This window comes from Zootoca vivipara, chromosome 10, assembly GCF_963506605.1.
Source record: "Zootoca vivipara chromosome 10, rZooViv1.1, whole genome shotgun sequence".
In the NCBI taxonomy this organism is placed as follows: domain Eukaryota; kingdom Metazoa; phylum Chordata; class Lepidosauria; order Squamata; family Lacertidae; genus Zootoca; species Zootoca vivipara.
The window spans coordinates 66868260-66890396 of NC_083285.1; the positions used below are offsets into that span (position 1 = coordinate 66868260).

General features: G+C 44.8%; 1 protein-coding gene across 3 annotated transcripts in view; it reads left to right on the top strand.

Moving 5' to 3' along the window:
* Positions 1-22137, top strand: part of LRGUK (leucine rich repeats and guanylate kinase domain containing) — a 49227-nt gene that overhangs the window by 16588 nt on the left and 10502 nt on the right. For 2 of the 3 annotated variants that reach the window (XM_060279224.1, XM_060279223.1), the window contains exons 9-17: positions 3944-4030; positions 4474-4580; positions 6568-6687; positions 11594-11690; positions 13470-13583; positions 15283-15484; positions 16819-16935; positions 19235-19392; positions 21417-21505. In XM_060279224.1, coding sequence (XP_060135207.1) covers positions 3944-4030; positions 4474-4580; positions 6568-6687; positions 11594-11690; positions 13470-13583; positions 15283-15484; positions 16819-16935; positions 19235-19392; positions 21417-21505 — 1091 coding nt within the window. Of the gene's footprint in view, positions 1-3943; positions 4031-4473; positions 4581-6567; positions 6688-11593; positions 11691-13469; positions 13584-15282; positions 15485-16818; positions 16936-18024; positions 18912-19234; positions 19393-21416; positions 21506-22137 lie in introns of those variants that run through there. The other variant, XM_060279225.1, reaches the window with a different exon arrangement.

Genomic DNA, 22137 nt, shown 5'->3' on the forward strand with positions numbered 1-22137 from the left:
ACACACCGGCACACCGAGAGAGAGACGCATGGGGGATAGAGAAAGAGACACGCGCGCGCGCACACACACACAGAGAGAGAGAGAGAGAGAGAGACGGACGCACAGGGAGAGAAAGAGACGCGCGCGCACACAGAGAGAGTGCGGCTGCAGCGCTGACAAAGCACGAAGCAGCGCTGCACTTAGGGGACGATGGCCAGGGAGGGGGGCTGCGGGGTCGAGGCAACGTGTGAAAGGGAGGGATGGCGAGGAAGAAGTGGGGAGTGAACTGATCGGGGCTTTAACATGCCTGCACGCGCAAAAGGGAGGTTCAGAATGAGGAGATCGGTTCTGGCTGCTTCTCTTAAAGTGCGTAAGCAATGAGCCTCTCTCTCTTTCCTCCTGCCGCTCGTGCCCTTGGTGCTCCGTGCGGCGCTGCTTCACGCTTTGTCAGCGCTGCAGCCGCCACCGCTTCCGGGCACCGACCCGACCCCGCAGGTTTCCTCCTGCTGCCGCGGCCAGCATTGCAGGAGCTGGGTCCTGCTGGCTGGTGCTCCGTGCGGCACTGCTGCACGCTTTATCGGCACTGCAGCAGCCACCGCCGCTTCCGGGCACTGACCCGACCCGGCAGGCTTCCTCCTCCTGTTGCGGCCGGCATGCTGGGTCATGCTAGCTGGTGCGGAAGTATGGCTTATTTTCGGGGTATGTCTAATAGCTCTCAAATGGTTAAAAACCCTGCCATGGCTTACTTTCTGACTACGTATTAAAAAGGGGGAAACACGGTAATGTGAGGAAATGCTCACACCAGTATGGGTATTTGTATTTTAATATGAATTAAACCTATTGGGCGGGATTCACCTAACCAGCCCCATCAGTGAGGGTCATGGGGGGAGGTTGGGCAAGGTCTGAGTGGAGGGAGAGGGGTGTGGGTTGAGGTGTTAAGGAAGGGGTGTTGGCACAGGATTGCTGGGCAAGGCAAGCAGGAGTGCAACCCTAGTTAATTAGATTACTTATTATTAATAAAATCAGTAGTTTAATTAATCAGTAATTAATACAATGTTTTAAGGGAGAGATTACAGGTCAAAAAAACCAACTCCTCAGCTACAGTGTTGTTTTGATTTCATTAATTCATTTAAAGGCATTTATAAACCACTTAGAAATCTCTGAGCTGTGCACAATATGGAAAGCAAACTATATCATTGAAACAAAAATACAACCTGAAACCAATGAAACAGCAGCATAAAAGCCTCTGATGAACAGAACAAGGATTCAGGGAATTCAAACATAAAACAGGGTCAGGGAGAAGCCTGGGCAAAAGAAATATTTACAAGGCGCCTGAAGTAACTGATGTTGCTGCCTGTGGCAGAAGGAAGGGCATTCCCCAATACAGGGGCAGAAGCATAAAATGTCATTACCCTATTATATTCTATAGTTGACCCAGGTGGATTAGGCAGGACAAGGCAGAGTGGTTGGAAGCACCCCAAAGAGAAACAGGACCCAGGTGGCGCTGTGGTTAAACCACTGAGCCTAGGGCTTGCTGATCAGAAGGTTGGCAGTTCGAATCCCTGTGACGGGGTGAGCTCCCGTTGCTTGGTCCCAGCTCCTGCCAACCTAGCAGTTTGAAAGCACATCAAAATGCAAGTAGATAAATAGGAACCGCTACAGCGGGAAGGTAAATGGCGTTTCCATGTGCTGCTCTGGTTTGCCAGAAGCGGCTTTGTCATGCTGGCCACATGACCTGGAAGCTATACGCCGGCTCCCTCGGCCAATAATGCGAGATGAGCGCGCAACCCCAGAGTCGGTCACGACTGGACCTAATGGTCAGGGGTCCCTTTACCTTTATTCTATAGTTGAATTTCTTCAGTTGATCTAAGGGCTGTAAATGCTAACATCGAGACTTTGCATGTAGCCCCATAGTTGGTCAGCAGCTACTGTGGTTCACTCAGCACATGTGCAAAATATGTACATCCAGGTGTGCTACTCAGTGATCTAGCCACAACATTCAGCCCCAACTGCAGCCATATGGGGAGAGCATCTCTTAACTAAAAATCAGGCTGTTTTCCTCTTAAGCTCTCTTAAGCCTTGCTAGGCAGTGCTCCTTAGATCAGAATTTGGTCGTTTTTAAAAACGTCTCTCCAATTAATCTGCATGGCTTTTTAGTGATTTTATGAACAGAAGTGGCAATTATGTTAAGACAGCATTGAGTCGGTTTGAATGTCAGTGATTTGGCGTGACTTGGCTTTCCTGAGACAATGCCTCTAATCAAGCTGCCAAGACGTTAGTTTTCTCATTGACGGTTAATTATTGTACCTCTTAAAGTTATACTTCAGACAACTAAACTTTATTTTTTATTTTTTATCAATTTACAGTTCCGTTTAGCATCTCTCCCCTTATTCTTTATGCCCTTTAAGTTCCTGTGACACTTCACTTGCAATTAGGGGGATCATTACTCTGACCAAATTCGAGTTTGGATAATTAAACCTCATCTACTGCATTCTCTTGAAAATATTCAGTCCCAGATGGTATTTTCAGGCCTTTATACACACTTAGTTGTCACAGGATAAAAAACAACAACCCATAAATTAATTTAACACATTCAGGGAATGAAAACCTCAGTAAGAGGGTGAATTTGAAAAAGAACCAGCACATTTCTTTTTTTCATGTTCCACGAGATTAAAAACAAACTTCAGACAGAAGAGTAGCTAATCAGGGGGAAAACCTTACAGTCCAGGCTTTGCCAGCAATGCGAGTTTCTATCTGCATTGAGCTGTTTTAGAAAAGAAAATGATTCAAAACTGACACACACAGAGAGAGCGCAATCTGAAGAGATATACTCCATTCCAGCGTTTCTCCATCCATTTTTTTGGACTACAACTCCCATCATCCCTAGCCAGCAGAATCAGTGGTCAGGGATGATGGGAACTGTAGTCCAAAAACAGCTAGACACCAAAATTTGGCAAACCCAGCCTCATTCTACCACTTCAAACTGTTAACACCTTGATTTACTGCCTGTGTAGAATAGGTCTGTGATCCTGAACTTCTCAGGAGCAGGATTTGTCTGCATCCTTGGAGTTTCACTATTATGTTCAAGCTTAGCATATGTATACCTGAAGGAGTGTCTCCACCCGCAGCGTTCAGCCCAGACATGTGGCCGCTGAGACCACATAACACCGGTCCTGAAAGACCTACGTTGGCTCCCAGTACATTTCCGAGCACAATTCAAAGTGTTGGTGCTGACCTTTAAAGCCCTAAACGGCCTCGGTCCTATATACCTGAAGGAGCGTCTCCACCTCCATCACTCTGCCCGGACACTTAGGTCCAGTTCTGAGGGCCTTCTGGTGGTTCCTTCACTGCAAGAAGTGAAACTACAGGGAACTAGGCAGAGGGTCTTCTCGGTAGTGGCACCCACCCTGTGGAACACCCTCCCATCACAAGGCAGTTTAGGGTGAGAGGGACCAGTGGTCTCACTTCATATGTTCCTAAGTCCATGGAGAACTTTAAAACAGGGCTGGGAAACCTTTGGCCCTCCAGCTGTTGCTGAACTGCAGTTTCCACCAGCCCCAACAAGCGTTGCCAATGGCTAGGGAAGTTCAACAAAATTGGAAGGTCCTTAGGAGGTAAGGAAAAGAAAGAAGATGGGAAACCAGGTACGGGAAGAGGAGACACCTCACATGGTTTGAATGTTTAATTTTCCAAGCGTTTTAACTGCCAACCTTGCCCATCTTTCTCTCTGCCTGCTGTGTGGCTCAGTTCCCTTTTCCCCTTTGGAAGAAGGCATGATAAAGAGGGTAGTCAGCCTGTTCCTTTGGTTGGGTTGCTCCCTCCTTTTCTGTGGATGTCTTCTGCTTTCCTAATATCCTGTGTCAAAAGTGTGATAAAATGGCTTCTCGCGTATTAGTTTGAAGAGCTGAATTTCAATATCGTCCATTCAAATGAATCTTCAACTTCTTTGTTATATTGATATCAGGAACACAAGGATTATTGGCTCCTGGTCATTTTCATGCTGCTTCGACTCACAGAGCTGGATCATAAGAAAATCACCGTGCAAGAAAAGGTAAGTGTACACTTTCAGTTGATTCATCCGCATTGAGATATAAACTTAGAAGTAGGGGCCCTGCAACAAAATGTTGCAGTGTGCAGGTCAGGAAGGAACATGTTGATTCGTAAGTGGCGCCCACCCTGTGGAACGCCCTCCCATCAGATGTCAAAGAGAAAAACAACTACCAGACTTTTAGAAGACATCTGAAGGCGGCCCTGTTTAGGGAGGCTTTTAATGTTTAATAGATTACTGCATTTTATTTTTCTGTTGGAAGCTGCCCAGAGTGGCTGGGGAAACGCAGCCAGATGGGCGGGGTATAAATAATGAATTATTATAATATTATTATTATCAATCAGGAGGGAATTCTAACCACAAACTCATTTGGCCTCTCTTGTTCAAGCTGAAGGAATTCATGTAATTAATTAATTGTTCCCTCTCCTCTTAATCCTTGGGAGCAGGTTGCTGCTGTAAACAAGTACGACCCTCCTCCCGAAGTGGTGGCTGCCCAGGATCACATGACCCAGATCATGTATAGTATGATACAGCCGCAGCGGATTTTTGACAGGTAAGCTGGGCATCAGTTCCCCTTCCACCCTGTAGGTGGCGCTCAGGTAAAGCTGTCACGGGGATGGGACATTTTTCCATTGGGGAGAGAGAAGATTCTGTTGTCGGTACGCCATGGCTGCCGGGACGGAAATCAGGCAGAACTTGCTTGGCTGAGCAGTTTACGAAATTAAGTTAGTCACTCACCTCGGAGCTCCAAGACAGATTGCCCACCGCCCCATTCCTTTTAAACAATCTGTCGGAACAGATGGCCACTCACATCACAAACGAAGAGATGCGAAGAGGCAACAATCCTCTTATCGATACCCAGCGACTATTACAAACCCTGCAGAGGGCGACGAGTGGTTGCAACTGTAATTTCTTCAGGCTGTCTTTAACTCTCTCCCGTCAATAGTGTTGGCATCTCGTGGCAGGCAAAATGGCCATGCCTCCCGCTGTGGATCACAGAGGCTACAAGAGGAGCACTCACAAAACTCACAAGGCCTCCTCATTCTCACCCTCTTTTGGCATCCATCTGTACCCATCAGTCTCCTTTTCACCAGCCCTTCTCTCATTTCTCAGGAGACATTTCCATTTGGGAGCATCCATTATGACTGTGTTGGCATTTTCTAGGCAATTTTCCCCTTGCATGTACTTGGAACTTGATGGCTCTGGAGGCTCTGTTCCCAGGCAGCTCAGCCCTGCTCGTCCTGTGCTTTGCATCCAAGGCATCACATAGGATTAAATTAACAGCTGCCAGCCCACTCCTTCTGTTGAGTCTATAAATAATGCTCCAAGTCGTAGGAAATATTTAATTTGGGTGATTGGGTGAACCCATCATCTCCATCTAGTGCAGAGCTTTCCAAACTTTTCATGTTGGTGACGCACTTTTTAGACATGCATCGTTTTGTCATACAGTAATTCAGTTTTACAGTACTAGCAAACCAGAGGTTAAGCTAACCCCTTTAAGAGTGCGGGGGGGAGGTGTTTGCATGACACACCTGCACACTGCAGCCAACACACTAATGTGTCACGATGCACAGTTTGGATCATCTAGTGAATAGAATCATGGCCTTAAAATATCCAAATCATTTTATTTATTCATCTATCGAAAAGCAGTCTGTCCCACCGTTTCCCCCCAAAATATGCATTTATTTATTTTTATTAGACCTGTATGCTGCCCTTTCTCATAAGATCTCAGGGCAGTTCACAAGATAAAAATCCAAGGTAAAAGCACAAATAAATAGACAAAACAAAAACAGCAAAACAATACCCCCCTCCCACAAGCACATTTAAAAGGCTTTAGAATATTAATCAGCCCAAGGCCTGGTTGAAGAGGAGTGTTTTTGTGTGGCACTTAAGGTAAAGGTAAAGGGACCCCTGACCATTAGGTCCAGTCGTGACCGACTCTGGGGTTGCGCGCTCATCTCGCATTATTGGCCGAGGGAGCCGGCGTACAGCTTCCAGGTCATGTGGCCAGCATGACAAAGCCGCTTCTGGCAAACCAGAGCAGCACATGGAAACGCCGTTTACCTTCCCACTGTAGCGGTTCCTATTTATCTACTTGCATTTTGATGTGCTTTCGAACTGCTAGGTTGGCAGGAGCTGGGACCAAGCAACGGGAGCTCACCCCCTCACAGGGATTCGAACCGCCGACCTTCTGATCAGCAAGCCCTAGGCTCAGTGGTTTAACCACAGCGCCACCTGGATCCCAAGTGTGGCGCTTAGAGATAGATAATGAAGGCGCCTTACAAGTCCCAAACACAACAAGAGGTTAGGACAGGCACCCCCAAACCCGGCCCTCCAGATGTTTTGGGACTACAATTCCCATCGTCCCTGACCACTGGTCCTGTTAGCTAGGGATGATGGGAGTTGTTCCAAAATATATGGGGGGCCGAGATTGCGGGTGCCTGGGTTAGGAGATACTTAGAGGGGATCTGTGTATATTGTATATCGAATCCGAATTCCCGTGAGAAGGTTAATGGCATTTTTTCCTTCTCTCTGTGCAGCACATTACCCAGCCTTGATGCTCCCTACCCCATGCTAGTGTTGACCGGACCTCTGGCGTGCTGGAAGCGAGAACTGTGCCACAGGCTCTGCAGAAAATTCAACAACTATTTCAGATACAGGTACCTCTGGTCCATAAACGTTCAGGAGTCCTTGGAGACTTGCTGGAAATAAAACAAGGCAGGTTTTCTCAGAAAGATTTTTTTTAAAAAAAAAACCTTTATGGAAGGCAATTATGCCCTTCTGTGTTCTACCAATTTTAGTTTCCCCCTTTTATTTTCTTCTTATCCTCTTATATTGCCCTGGTTTGTAGCATTCTTCCTGATTCTTCCTGCAAAGTATCCAAATCAGATACTTTCCATCTCGCTGTGGACCAAAAGCAGATGGATGTTAATTGTAGGACTGCAAGCTTTAATCAGTACATTGTGGCTGCTTTCGTACCACTGTTTAATTGGGTGGGCCTTACTTCTAAGTATTTAGAAGTTTGATTGTCGGAGGCCAGTTTTAATTTCTGAGTGCAAATATTAATTGAGTTAAATGCTCTCTCTTTTTTGAAGCTATTTTAGTTCTGCTGTGTTGCTCTAAAAGGAGGGGGTGGGTGGGTCCAAAATGACCTTTCTTCTTAACAATGAACAGTAACTACGTACTTATAAAATTGTGAGTTATCTTGCTTTTTGTTCAAAATAGCCAAAAGGCAGCTATATTGAGCGTTTGGTAAAATAACCACATTGATTAAGTTAATCGGGGGGGAGGGAGTTTAATTGAGCAGTGTGAAACCATTCCCAGCTGGTTCCTCCAGCCCCCCCGTGGGTCATTTGACGGGTGGGCAGGGACCACCCATCAGTCAATCATTTGATGTCACGATGACACCAGGTGATGTGTTTTACTTTGCCTGCCCAGTTTGAAATCAAAGGGCTTTGAAGGCACCACTGATTAAGTAACTGATGGACAGTGTCTGAAAACCCCACTTTCAGTAGGGAGCAACTTCTTCCATTGCCTCTGACCTGACATAATATATGATGCCCAGTGTAGGACTGATTCCTATGGGTTGGCCGAAATGACCTCATAGGCCAAATGCTAAGTGCTGCTGCCCTGATTCATTAGGTTGGTGAGCCAGAGGTTCCTTGCCACTGGTTTAATTGGTTGTGATAGACTTAGCAGCTTGCAAACTGCATTGAGCTGTCCAGTCACCGGTGCAAATATATGTACACCCAGACATTCATTTCACGACTGAGCTACAAAACCTGACCCATTCATGTTCAGAGCATGGCAACTTGAATTTGTGTAATGCCGGCTCTAATCCCAGGCTGGGGTTTCATGTCAGCGCAGAGAGTCTGTCTAGGATTTGTGTTGGCTTTCCAAATATTACAGTATTGGACTGATGGCCTGAACAGAAGGGAAAGCCAAAGATGTAGTTGAATACAATATTATTTACCATTTCAGTTGTAAGGAAAAGATACAGTGGATCTCGGTGTAAATTTCACTGCTCTCTCATGCACATCTTGGAATCCCTGCCACTCGGGTTCTTTGTGGGACCTTTCAGAAAGCAAATCTGTTCCTTGCACTCCCCCTGCCTCTTATGGGTGGGCGATGACATCTTTATGTCAGAGTCTGAATGTACACAAGGATAGGTCCAGTTCCTGGGCATCTGACTAGCTCTCCCTGAGCTGTCCTAAGGTTAGCCGTTCCTGATCTATAGAGATCTACAGGGTTGAAAAACTGAAATATTGCTGGTAGACTTCTGGGTTGTGTTGGTTTCTTAGATCTTAAAGCACAAACCTTCCTACCGGTATGTCATAAAGGTAAAGGGACCCCTGGCCATTAGGTCCAGTCGTGACCGACTCTGGGGTTGCGGCGCTCATCTCGCGTTATTGGCCGAGGGAGCTGGCGTACAGCTTCCGGGTCATGTGGTCAGCATGACAAAGCCGCTTCTGGCGAACCAGAGCAGCACACGGAAATGCCGTTTACCTTCCCGCTGTAGTGGTACCTATTTATCTACTTGCACTTTGACGTGCTTTTGAACTGCTAGGTTAGCAGGAGCAGGGACCAAGCAACGGGAGCTCACCCCGTCGCGGGGATTCGAACTGATGACCTTCTGATCGGCAAGCCCTAGGCTCTGTGGTTTAACCCACAGCGCCATCCCTTCCAGTATGTCATAGAATCACAGAATTGTAGTGTTGGAAGGGACCCCGAGAGTCATCTTATGTCAAGATTAGCAAGCCTGGCAACTTCCAGATGCTCTTGAACTACAGCTTCCATCATCCCAAGAACATAAGAAGAGTTCTGCTGGATCAGGCCAGTGGCCTCTCTAGTACAGCATCCCGTTTTCACAGTGGCCAACCAGGTGCCCACGGGAAGCCGGGAAGCAGGACCTGAGCACAATGGCTCTCTCCCCTCCTGGGGGTTTCAGTGTGTTGTAAATAAAAGACTTTAAAATAAATCTCCTGGCTGAAAGGGAGTAGTAGGTGGGGAGAGACATCAAATACAAAACATATTAAATAAATTACACAGTTTGAAAAGCTTGGCTGGGATTTCCCAGTAATTGAAAACTGCTGGGGATTTTCTAAACACCTTCAGCTTTCCAAGAGCCTTGTTGTTATTTTATTTTATATTTTATTCCCTCATAAGCATCATGCATGTGAAGAACAGAGAGCAAAGCAGTCTTAGCAGAGCAGAAAATTGCTGCCATAAAGCAAAAGTTGCATTTTTATTATTCAGAGGAGGTTTCTGTAGCTTTCGTGTGCTGCTTTTAGAATTGTCAACATGCCACTTGTTAAAACTGTATTTTATGGAAGATACAGGACCACTTCAAATGTAAGCATGACCTTGCTGTTAAAAGGAGCTTGTAACATCAGGTTTTTTTTTTAAAGGCCATTCAAAACATCTGGTCAGTGCCCAGTACTGACCTTTTAAGATGTGTATATTTATAAAAATTGCTGAGAAAATCAAGCCTTTGAAGTTTCAGCTTTATAGGGTCCACGTGCCTCATAAGGTTTTCATTTGACACAGTTATCAAATAAGATGGTTCCTTTCCCTGGAGTGTTGTTGTGACAGGATTGGCTGGCATTTTTAGGCCTCCCCCACAGGCACTATAACATCTGAAGGACGTGGGAGAATCATACACTACTCAACATTTCACAGATGAAAATAGGGAGGGACATGCTCTGTAAAACAAACAAAAAAAAAAACATGCACACAGACACCCTTGCCAAATTCTCCCCCTAAAAACCATACACAACCGTAACTGGCTATAATCAAATGCATAAACTAATACAGAATGAGTACAGAAATTCTTATTATTATATACGCAAAAGCAAACTATGTCAAAGGCGAGGGTACAGTCCCAAAACTTAAAGTGTGAATAAAGATTGCAGTCCAAACAAATAAGATATTGAAGGAGTACCCCAAGAAAAGAGGTGCAGCAGGTGTATACCAGATGCTCGTGGATTCACTGGCAAGAGGGCGTGGTGGGCCCAAGTCCAAGAATGGCAGCAGATGTGTCCAATGGTGCCAGGTTCAGTAAAAAGGCACTGTCCACAGGAAAAGGAAAAACAAGGTTCCCGGGTACATCCCTGTTTCGCCCAAGATGGGCTTCTTCAGTTGGTAACTACATTGTATAAAGGAATACTGACAAAATATCATAGAAACATGCAAATACAATAGTCAAGGAACAACAATTACAATAAAAATTACAATAAGAAATTTTCAAAGGAAAGTACATACCTTGCACAAGTAGATTAATACAAACTATAAGCTTTCAAGTGCCAAATGTTAAATGCATAGTCCAAAGGATCACAAACTCAATATAAAGGTCTTGACTACAAATCAACAGGTGTAAACAATCAGAGGGACCAATCATACATTCTTAAAAAGACAGTCCATGGAACAAAGCCTGACGAATCAACCCAATCTAAATACAGTATTACATGAAAAGATGAATTACAAAAAAGCACTATAATCAATGTCAGAATTTAAACCATTGGGATGTAGGGAATTGAACAAGAAAATGAACTTAGTTTCCTGTTGCATGAGTCTCTTTTGGGCCAATTCCCCAGGACCTGAATAAACCCATATAACAAAAAAGGCCAAATCCTGATCTGAATGTGATGCCTCCATGAAATGATTAACAAGTGGGGCATCCCAAACACTGTTCCTAATTCTTGATCTGTGTTCAGAAATTCTGACTTTGACTGGTCTGAGTGTGTGACCGATATAAAATAGTCCACATGGACATCGGATAACGTACACTACGGGTGACTAAGCATCACTCTGTGAGTTCCCTTCTCCCATAATTCACGTGGATGATGCCTCTTCTCTGATTCCTTTTGTTCATTTACTCTGGAATGGCCTGTTGGCCGCATCTATCATCAGTGTGCGAAACAGTGAGTGCTGTCATGTCTTCAATCCAAAATCTGTGTTCATCAGTTCATCAACACCAGTCTTTTGGCCATAGGTAGAGCATGTGGAATCCACTTTTGTTGCCCAGTTGTCAACTTCTGTTTATACCAATAGGTATAAAATTCAAAAGAATATTTTCCTCTGAAACTTTTTAAGTTTTTCTGCATTGTCATATTTATGCAGCCAAACACATTCCCCCAAAACTTGGTGAGTACAAGAAAGTGTAAGAACATATGTTTCAAGGAGTCGTTATCCTTATTATTACATCTCCAACAAAGATCTGCATTAGACAGTCCTTTTCTATACAAATGTAATGGAGTCCAGCAAATTCCAAATATTATTTTCTAATGCATTGTGTGGCTTTCTTTTCTCTGTTCTGGATTTACTGCCAATCATCTGAAGGGGGTAGATTTCTGTCTCCACCGCATTGTCATAATTTTATCAACCTTTGCTATGTTCATATGTATGTATATACACAAACACATCCTTTTCAGCCTAACACTATGCATGCTGAGATCAATGGGATTTACTCCTGCCCTGAGTAAATGTGCACTAGATTGTCCTCAAGCTCTTCAATATCTCTTCTCCTTTCACTTGCTTATTCTGTTTTCTGTCCGGCTTATCTTTCAGTCCCTGCCACACCACGAGGACTGCTTATTTTGGAGAGGAAAACAGATTAGATTACTATTTTGTTTCCCAGGAGGAGTTTGACAAAATGGTGACCATGGTAAGGCGCGAGCTGATTTGCCCTCCTTAGGCTTGAGGGGACGATGCCTGGGGGTACGGAAATCCCCTGAGGATTGGGCTTGAGTTATTGGAGAAAAAAACGACCTGTGGGACCGTTTGTCTAACTTGCCTGTCAAAAACATGTACCTGAATAGTTTTTAATCTCTAGCTGTTCCTTAATTGCTGAAGAGCCTCCAGCTCACTTTTAAAGGGTGCCATGCTCTCCATTCTGTCAGAGGGTTATGCACACGAGCAACAAATCTGAGCTTTTAATTTTTCTTTCTTTTTTAATGCATTCCACCATCCCAGAAAACGCTGGTTCACCTCATTGTTCAGCAGAGTAGCCCCTGGTCAAGTCGTAAAAGTGCTTCTTGCAGCCAATCCAGATCGGCTGCTCCTTGTGACCTTTATGCTCTGCTTTGTGAGATTTCCAAGATCATGTGCCTGGCTGATGCTTAGAACTGGTGGTGGTGTGGCACTCAAGAGTGTCAGACTGGGACCTGGGAGACCAGGGTTCGAATCCCCACTTAGCCATGAAGCTCACTGAGTGACCTTGGTTCAGTCACTCAGCCTCTCAACCTAACCTACCTCGCGGTAGGTAGGTTGTTGTGATAAAATGAGGAAGGGGGAGAACCATGCTCTCTACCTTGAGCTGCTTGGAGGAATAGGTGCAGTATGAATGCAATAACTAAATAAAACAAAACAAATAAACTGAATGCTGGACTTGAGAGCCTAACCTGACACGGCATTCTTTTTGCTGTGATCCCAGCTGAAGGGAATTTTGTCTTTCCGCTGTGTGGGTCTCAGATAGTTCGTCTTGAAAAAGTGCTGGAGAAAGGAGCACAAATGGGCCATCTTTTATGGCATTCCTAGGGTAGCATGCGATGGGGAAATTCATGTGACTTCCCTGTGGAGAAATTCCCATAGGCTGGGCTCACACATCTCGTTGCCACAGGAGTGCTTCTCTTGTGTGGGGAGCACCCAGATGGGCTGTTTATTGAGCATGCATGCTGATACGCTTGCACGAAACTTGGGACGAGGTTATACAACTTTGCCTCTTCCCATGAGCCTCCGTCCCCATCTGTTCACACAGACTTTGCATGGCACTGCCAGCTAGCTGTTGCCACCCTGCACGTTTCCCAGAAGTGCAGTTTTCCATCACTTTTCTTGTCTGGCTTTTTTGTGGTTAGAACATTTATGGGATAACTGGGTTAGAACAGTCTTCATCATCCTGACACTCTCTCCGGCTATTTTTGGACTGCAACTCTCATCATCCTCAACTGGGCTGAATGAGAAAGCGCAGCACAATTATCCTATTTTGTGTGTGCCAATAACCAGTGCTTCCTCCTAACATGCAAATCCAACCTTAGTGTCCCAGACGGGGCTGGAACTTCTGTAAATGAAATTAACGACAACATCACTTTAGTATTTATCAAGTGCGTTGCAATGGTCACAGAGTGACCAATAGCTCCTTGCTGTTTTTAGAAGCAGGAGATAAATTCGGGGGTACATCAGCATTGCTTCTCCCATACTGTATTTATTACGGCCCTCCCAGTCGCTATAACCCACCCTGGGACCTGCTGGAGAAGAAGATGCTCCCAGTCAGCACATGTGTCAACCCTACATTTCCTGCCTACAGCAGGAGAAATCAAGCCACCATGTATCTGATGTGAGGAACAGCATGCCAGAGAATTAGATTTTGGGATCTAGATTGTGGTTTCTGGCAAGAGCTTTTCCCTTGGTCTTTCTTGCCACCCAGGCTTCATTCTTTTCATTCCAGGGGAAATTCATTGCAACTTTTAAGTACAACGGCTTCTACTATGGAGTGGGCCGGGACACGATTGAGTCCATCGCTAGGGAGGGACTTGCAACCTGCATTCATATGGAAATAGAGGTAATATGGGGGTGGAAGCACCTTAAGCCATAGCAAAGTCCATGTAATTACCGTATTTTCCCGTGTATAACATGTCCCCATGTATAAGACGACCCCTAATTTTTGGAACCACAACTAGAAGTTTTTTAGGGGGATTGACCAAAGTTGTTGAGCTTTTGGGGGGGGGGTCACCACCGCCAATTGCAGGGGTCAGCAAACTTTTTTAGCAGGGGGCCGGTCCACTGTCCCTCTGACCTTGGTGGGGGACGACGACTATATTTTGAAAAAAAATAATGAATGAATTCCTATGCCCCACAAATAACCCAGAGATGCATTTTAAACAAAAGAACACATTCTACTCATGTAAAAACATGCTGATTCCCGGACCGTCCATGGGCCAGATTTAGAAGGCGATTGGGCCGCATCCGGCCCCCAGGCCTTAGTTTTGGGACCCTGCTCTACAGCCTGCCCGCCAATGCAGATCACACGCATCACCGCGGCCAACAATCTGGACGCTCACCACCAAAAGCCCACCTGCCAGCTCAATGAAACCACTCATCATAAAGGAAATCAACGTCCAATTGCCATAGCTGCAGCCAATCGCCAGCAGGCCTTGCCGTAACAACCAATCACACGCCCAATCGCCGCTGCCAATCTCCTGCTGGCTGCTGTATAAGACAACCCACAATTTCTTCCTATTATTTTTTAAGGGAAAACGATCGTCTTATACATGGAAAAATACGGTATGTTTTTTATCATAAACCAAGAGCTGGGCCTGTGTCAGGCTTTAGATCCAAAGCTGTGGTTCATAGAATCATAGAATGGTAGAGTTATATAGTAAGTTAATTATTAGTTATATAATCAATAACTAAGTTATATAATCAATAGCTAATTTATTAATTATTTATATAATTAATTAGATGCTCCCCCCCCCCAGAAACATGAACTCAAAGCAAGAACCTGGTTTGAGCTGAAACAATTTTCCTACTCCTTGCTTCACTGCCCCACTAAAGAGGTTTAAGATCCATATAACAAATGAATATTACTTATTTGTGCAGCCGAAGGCATTAAAAAAAGACCAAGATAAATAAATCAGAATAAAATACATTACACAGTTAAAATAATTATTAAAGCCAGGCATTCTGTAGGGTAAGAGTCTGCTCCCCTGAACAATTTAACTTAACATCCCACAATATTTTCTCCTTTAAAATTGTTGCTCCAAAACAGGCTGTTTTTTCAGAGGTGTAAGGGGACCTGTCCTCTAATAAGAAGTTAATCAGATGCCCGATCAATCTCTCAACTGAAAGATGCCCACAGTCCAGACTGCTGGCTCTGCACCTAAAATTAGGAGAATCCGGTCTTGACAGTACAGTTGTACCTTGGTTCTCGAATGGAATCCATTCCGGAAGTCTGTTCGACTTCCGAAAATAATTCACAAACCAAGATGCGGCTTCCAATTGACTGCAGGAGCTTCCTGCACTCAATTGGAAGCAACGTCGGACGTTTGGCTTCCAAAAAACGTTTGCTTCCGGGTTTGAGGCATTCGGGAGCCAGAACATTCAAGTCACAAGGCGTTCGAGAACAAAGGTACGACTCTGCTGGTTAAACAGTCCTTACAGCCTTTGCATCAATTTGGGGTACTGTGTGTGATTTAACAACTTCAGCCAAGGCCTGCGAAGCCTTGAAGTGAATGACGACTGAGCACCTCCTTTTTTTAAAGGGTGTTAGAAGCTTGAAGAATTCCTACTTTCAACCTCGGTACATCCTACTGATCCCAGAGAACAAAGAGAAATACAGGGGTCAGCTGCGAAGGATGGGGCTGTTCGGTAGGGCAGAGATCGAGGAAGCAGTCCGCAGGGTGGGCATGTACATCCAACTGAACCAGGACTTCCCAGGGTTCTTTGATGCGGTCATCAATGTAGGTGAGTCCATCCCTTTGGAACCTGAGTCTCCTCTGCTGGCAAGGTAGCGCTGCTATCTTCCTGGGAAGGCAATCAAATGGAAGAAGCAGAGTTTGCACAGTCCATCCGAACTATCATAGCAAGCACTCCTAATGCACCTAACTCCTAACTTTCCCGCCCTGCACGAGATGCTCATGGAGTTAAAGGAGATTGCCAGGACATGAGCCAGCATCCATGTGATTGGGGGGGGGGGGTAGAGGGACAAGACAAAGTGCCTGTACATGCATTCTCCATTTCTGTATCTCGAGGGGGTGGGGGGTGGGAGAGAAGTTAGCAGAGTAGCTGGTGCCCACAAAAATCGAGATGTACCCACGGGCCTAAACAAATTGAGTGATCTCTGCCATAGGCCTTCTCGGTAGTGGCACCCACCCTGTGGAATGCCTTCCCACCAGAGGTCAAAGAGAACAACAATTACCAGACCTTTAGAAGGCATCTCAAGGCAGCCCTGTTTAGGGAAGCTTTTAATGTTTGATGGATTTCTGTTTTTTAATATTTTGTTGGAAGCCGCCCAGAGTGGCTAAGGGAACCCGGCCAGATGGGCGGCGTATAATTAATATATTATTATTATTATTATTATTATTATTATTATTATTTTCTCTCTCTCGTATTTAATATTGCACTGATTTTGTTAAAAAGTTCAAACTTCTTAACCCAAACGGATATCAGAAATTTTAATGGATCTTAATAGACAGACATGGTTTCAATTCTGTTAGTGTTTAATTACTTTTTAATGACTATCTTTTTATGTTTTTAGTTTGTTTTTCTATTGTATCTGTGTTTTGTATTCGTATCTGTAATCTGCCTTGAGTCTCAATCTGGGGGAAAGGTGGGATATAAATAAATAAATGTAATAATGATGAAGTGTCATAGCCCGGAAGGACAAAATTACAAAGTTACAGTGCAGCTCCAATAGGATAAAGAATTGACTCATACATATAATTCCCTTTTCAAATGATATACGGAAAATAAAAGTATTGTCCGTCTGTGAGCTCCATAACTACTGAGAATAAAGATTCTATAAAGTCTTAGATGAGCCAGACGTTTGCTATACTGGTGGTGCCAAGTGACTGGGCACCTTAATATAAGGAACAATATCCTGTATAAGAAATAAATAAATGTGGTCATGCAAACTCTGCCCTTTAGCTACTTTTAGTTTATGAGATACCTTTTCAAGGAGGGCAATTTACCACATTCTAGAAAGCCAGCAATCCAAATTGTCACGACTGAAGGTCTTCCAGGATTTGGCCGTGTTAATTCTTTTCTTTCTCTCCATATGTGCATCCCTTCACGTTCAGACGATTTTGACGCAGCATTCACCAAGCTGAGCAGCCTCATCGAGGAGTTCCTGGGGATAAAGCAGCCGTCGGAAATTGAGGTCAGACCTTCTGCATCGTACACCAATCTCCTTTCAGGTATGGCATTGCAGATCCCCCCAGGTGTGGCCTGAGAGTTGTGTTGCTTCTGGCAAGCGAAATGGGAATTTGCCACAGATAGTTTGCTCCCCGCAAGCATTTGCACTCATCATTGAAAGAGGGAGGTCCTGTGCTAGGCTTGTCACCCAGTTGGCTTTGAAGTTGGCATTTTTGCAGCATTTAGTCCAGGATCCCAGCCCGTCTGATCGGTTTCATGCCCAGGTATTCTGGGCTATCTAGAAATGTTACCTCTTTTGGGTGCTTGTATATCAAGTCCACTTTCGGGAAATTGAGCTCACCCATTTCTAGAGCACTTTTTCTGTCCAATGCCTGTTTGATCTCATTCTCCATCTCAAAATGCATTTTGTTCAGGGGGACTCCCCAGCACCAAATTGTTCTTCTCACCTGAGATCCCCACCCACAACGACTCCATGGAGGAGTCTGCCTCTTGAGGATTTTTATCTTACTGGACTCCAGATCCTCTTTGACGTACAGACGGACACCACCTAGACCTGGTCCTTCCTATCGGATTCGTATCACTTTGTTCTCTCCGTCCCACTAGGTTTCCATTAGGCTTGCTATATCTTGTTCTGAGACCAAGCACTCCAGCTTGCCCATCTTGGCTCAGAGATTCCTGGCATCAGCATCAAAACACCTGTACATGAGGAGTTATGTCTCCAGCTGTCTTTGCTGCATGTGTTTTGCCCTGTGGCACTTTGGCCTCTCCGAATTGCTGTCATATGCCCCTGCTACCCTTTGTCTGAATGCTCGTAATCGTGAACTTGCTGGCTCCCTGACCCCCCACATCTGATTGAAAGCTGCTCTGTCGCCTCTTTTAATTTAACCTGTCAAGTGCTCAGTAGAAAGTCACCTTCAACAGAGGCATTTGGGCATGTGAGCCAAAAGTTCACAAAATGTGAGAGTCTTTCTTTCTTTCTTTCTTTCTTTCTTTCTTTCTTTCTTTCTTTCTTTCCTTCCTCCTTGTCCTTGGTGGATGCAATGATTAAGGAGGGCAGAGGAGTTAGAAAGGGCCCCTCCTCCCCTTTATCATTTTATGCTGTGCCATAAACCATCTGATATTCCTTGCAGGAGCTCTTAATGGCCTCTAATGTCTTTGCCGTCCTGTCAATTTGCATTTCTTCGTCAGCCACAGCAACTTCATTATGAGCGCTGAGTTTGGGCAATTCCACCATCCATAAAAGTAACTTTGAAATTTACTACGCTCCATTAAATTCATTTAGAGTTTCATTTGTAGGTGTTGTGAATTAAAGTAATGCTCCTATTTTGGGGGAGAGATTGCTCCTTCCTTATGGATGAGAGGAAATTGTTTGTTTGCTTGTTTGGGAAGGAGGGGGCGAAATCTTGCCTCAAGGTTGACTCTTTAGTATCAACATTTGCAGTAAGATCGTAATAGGGGGAGATTGGGTGTTTGATATAATGGGAAGCTATTAAAAATCTTCTTCTTCTTAATGAACAGCTTTTGCTAATGGACAGAGAGAGCAGAGAGGCAGCTGTGGGTAGAAGTGGCATTCAAGCAGAGCGATGGAGGTGCCATAATTGTTCCCCTTGGTCAGCTCCAGCCCAAGACATCTTTTGGGTCTGGGAACAACAATCCTAAATGATGTTCAGAAACGCCATTTTCCTGCACAAGGCCCATTTACACATTTATTCACAGTTCCTGGTCTTTTTAATAGGGCTTTCACCGAAAACCTTGTGGGCCCATGTAAAGCTGAAGTTTTCTGGGTCCCAGGAAGTCAAGAGAGCCTGAGATAAGCTTAAAACCCATTCCCATGAGGGGAAAAACCCAGTAGATAATCCTTGAGGGTGTTTATGAAAACCTACTTCCAGTGTTCAGATTCTGCATTCTAGGCTGAACTTCATTAGCCATTTTAGAACAGAGCAGGCAACGTTCTTAACCCTGGGCTCAGCATCCCTTCTCCATTACTTGGAGGGAAGCAGAGAGAGAGAGAGAGAGAGAGAGAGAGATGAGAGAGAGAGAGAGAGAGAGAGAGAGATATGTTGTATAGTTTAGGTGGGGATCCTCCAGGTGTCGCTGAACTACAACTCCCATCATCCCTGGCTGCAGTGGCTGATGGGACCCGTAGTCCCATAGCATCTGAAGGGCCACCTTCCCTGCTGCAAGGGGATTCTAGAACAGGCCGAGAGGCCCAGAGGTGGGTGTCATCTTCTGTGACGTGCTTTCTCAAGAATGGCAAGTCCCCAGAACTCCTTAATTCCCGCTGACCTTTCTGCCGATCCTGTTTGCCGGCCCTAAGTGAGCGCATCTTCTCTTTCTCAGTTACAAATGAGGCGCTCACAGTGCCTCCAAAAACAGCCTCCGTCAAAGGAACCGATGGGGTAGCGCCATCACCCACCCCCAGTGAGTTTTTGGACTCATCGGCCAAAAATTACTCTGCCATCATATCGGCCAGGCTTTCAGCACAGAAAACACCAGTGGTAAGTGTGTGTGTGTGTGTGTGTGAGAGAGAGAGAGAGACTCTGATTAATCATATCCAAAGCCTTACTTAGACTAAGGGTTCCCTACATGATCATTACAACCAGCTGATTCTGCTTGGTGTTGCAGCCCATGGAAGCGGCAATCAGCAGCCACAGGAGAGAGGGCCTTTTCTACTGCAGTGTCTCTAAATTCTCTCTGAGCTTTGGCAAGTGCTGACACTGACGATACTCAGGTTTCTTTTAAAAGACCTAAAGGTCCGCTCCCAGACCTTTAGATCTCACTATATTAGAATTTTAACTCTGTCCTATTTGAGAGAGGAAAAAAACTATAGCCAAATGAAATCATGAGCAGGATTTGAATAATATATAAGGGAAGGAGAACAAATAAATGATGGCAATATAAGTTACAATACAATAGAAAATAAATGGCAGTTATGGCAGCAGATAAAGGAATACAACAGGAGCATCACGGACGTAAGGATGAGAAGCCAAAATGTAAGGAATCATTATATTGAAAGTGAATTGAATAATGTCAAATTATAAAAAAATTATAATAATGTCAAATTATAACAAATTAATAAAAAATAATTTTAAAAATGAATTTTAACTCTGCCTCAGTTTTTCCCTTTAAAATTTCCTTCCTGTATTTTAATATTTCAATATGTAGTTTAATGTTTTTGTGCACATGGCTTAAACTACACACTGTGCGAAGGAATACCACGCCTGCTCTCTGCCCTGAATCCCCACTGGCATCCTGCTTCCTTGGATGACCTCGACTTGTAGCAGCATTCTGATGAGAGAGGTCCCAGGTTCAGTCACTCCCCCTCTTGTTGAAAGGATCAAGTAAAAAAAGTGATGGTTATAAAACAACTCTGTCTTGGACTTGGAGAGCCACAGCCCATCAGAGTAGTCAGTGTTGAGCTACAAGGATAAATGATCTGTTATTAGCCAGCTTCCTATATATTCCTATGCAACTAATGCTCCCCGTATGACAACCGGAAGGAGTTGGAAATCCAATGGAAGCTTTTTTAAAAAACAACAACAACAACCACCACCACACACGCTGAGGTTCTAGAATGATGGTGTGTAATAATGCTGGATCTCAGCTCAGCAGGCCTGGCAGCTATGGAATTATTACCACCATGCCTTATTGCTAAGAAGATTCGTTCCCCAGTTTTCTGGAGTTGGAGTTCCAGATGGAGAAGAGAAGCCGGAAACCAATCCGCTACCCACCAATTAGCAAAAGGCTTTCGTTTCTCTGGAGAGAGGTAGGGATAGGGGGAGGGCAACTGCCCCCCCCCCAATCCATGCCTTGAACATAATAATCATAATAATAATTTATGATTTATACGCTGCCAATCTGACTGGGTTTCCCCATCCGCTCTGGGCGGCTTCCAACAAATTAAAACAACAGTAGGACATAAAAATGTCCCGATACAAGGCTGCCTTCAGATGTCTTCTAAAAGTTGTGTGCTTGTATAGCTCCTTGGCATCTGATGGGAGGGTGTTACACAGGGAGGGCGCAACTACCAAGAAGGCCCTGTGCCTGGTTCCCTGTCACTTCACTTCTTGCAGTGAGAGGACCACCAGAGGGTCCTCAGAGCAACAACAGCATCAAACATTGTGATTGGCATTGCGAAAAATGACAGCCTAGAAATATTTTAAAAATAACTAAATATGCAATAAATAAATAAATCCCTCCACATAGAAAATTAGGTGTTAGGGAACAGGGCTGCTGATTAGCCGTCTCCCTGATAACCTAGGTTTCTGTGTGCAAGGATTGATTTTGCCTGAGCCCCAGTTGCATGAGCCCCCTCTCACCCAGAAACAGGTCTTGCCTCCTTGTTGTCTCTCTCTGGTTTTAGGCAGAGAGGGGCTCCTCTGCTGTTTTACACCCCCCCCCAAAAAAAAGTTTTATTCTAACAAATTACCTGTGATTCTTGCACTGCAGGGGGTTGGATTGGTGACCCTTGGGGGTCCCTCTACAATTGTACGATTCTAAGTTGATTGTGCTTCTTTCTCAGGAGGAGGCTTCTCTTCAGAGGCGGCAGCGCACGGCCAAGCAGGGGCTGACAGGGAAGGCTGTGAGTTCCTATAGCCAGCTGTTTCAGAGGTAAGGAAAGGCACGCCAAGGGGGCTGCAATGAGCTGGAGTGGGAAGGAGGCTTCTTCTGTGATCCCAAAGCTCTACAAAACCAGGAAGTAAAGTATTTCTGATCATTGACTGGGGAGCTTGGCAGCCACACACCCCAAGCCACGCTCTGCACTATTAGTTCCCGACCACTTTCGTCGCCGTAAGTGCTGAAGTCTTGATCTCTCCAAGGTTTTTGCAGGCAACAAACTGCTTGTTTTCCAAATATCTTTCAGAATTCACGAATGCCAAAACTTGTGGTGGGATTTGTTTTCTTAAAAGATGTATTCAGAAACAACAACAACAACAATCAATAATAGCAATTATATTAACAACAACAACAATTAATTTGTACCCCAGCCACTCTCTGTGTTGGATTCTAACGCAGAGGAGTCTGTCTCCCTCATCTGTCTATCCTCTCATTTAAACATTTCTTGCTTGGGAAGAGGGCTACATTTCATCGGGAGGGATGGAGGACAAATTCAGCTTCGTTTGCATCTTCATGAGAAACTACCTGATCTGCACTTTCCAAATGCAATAGGTGAACCAGCACACAGCCTCCCTTCAAAATGTGCACTTATTCGAATTCTGCAATGCCGTTCTCCAGTCAAACAA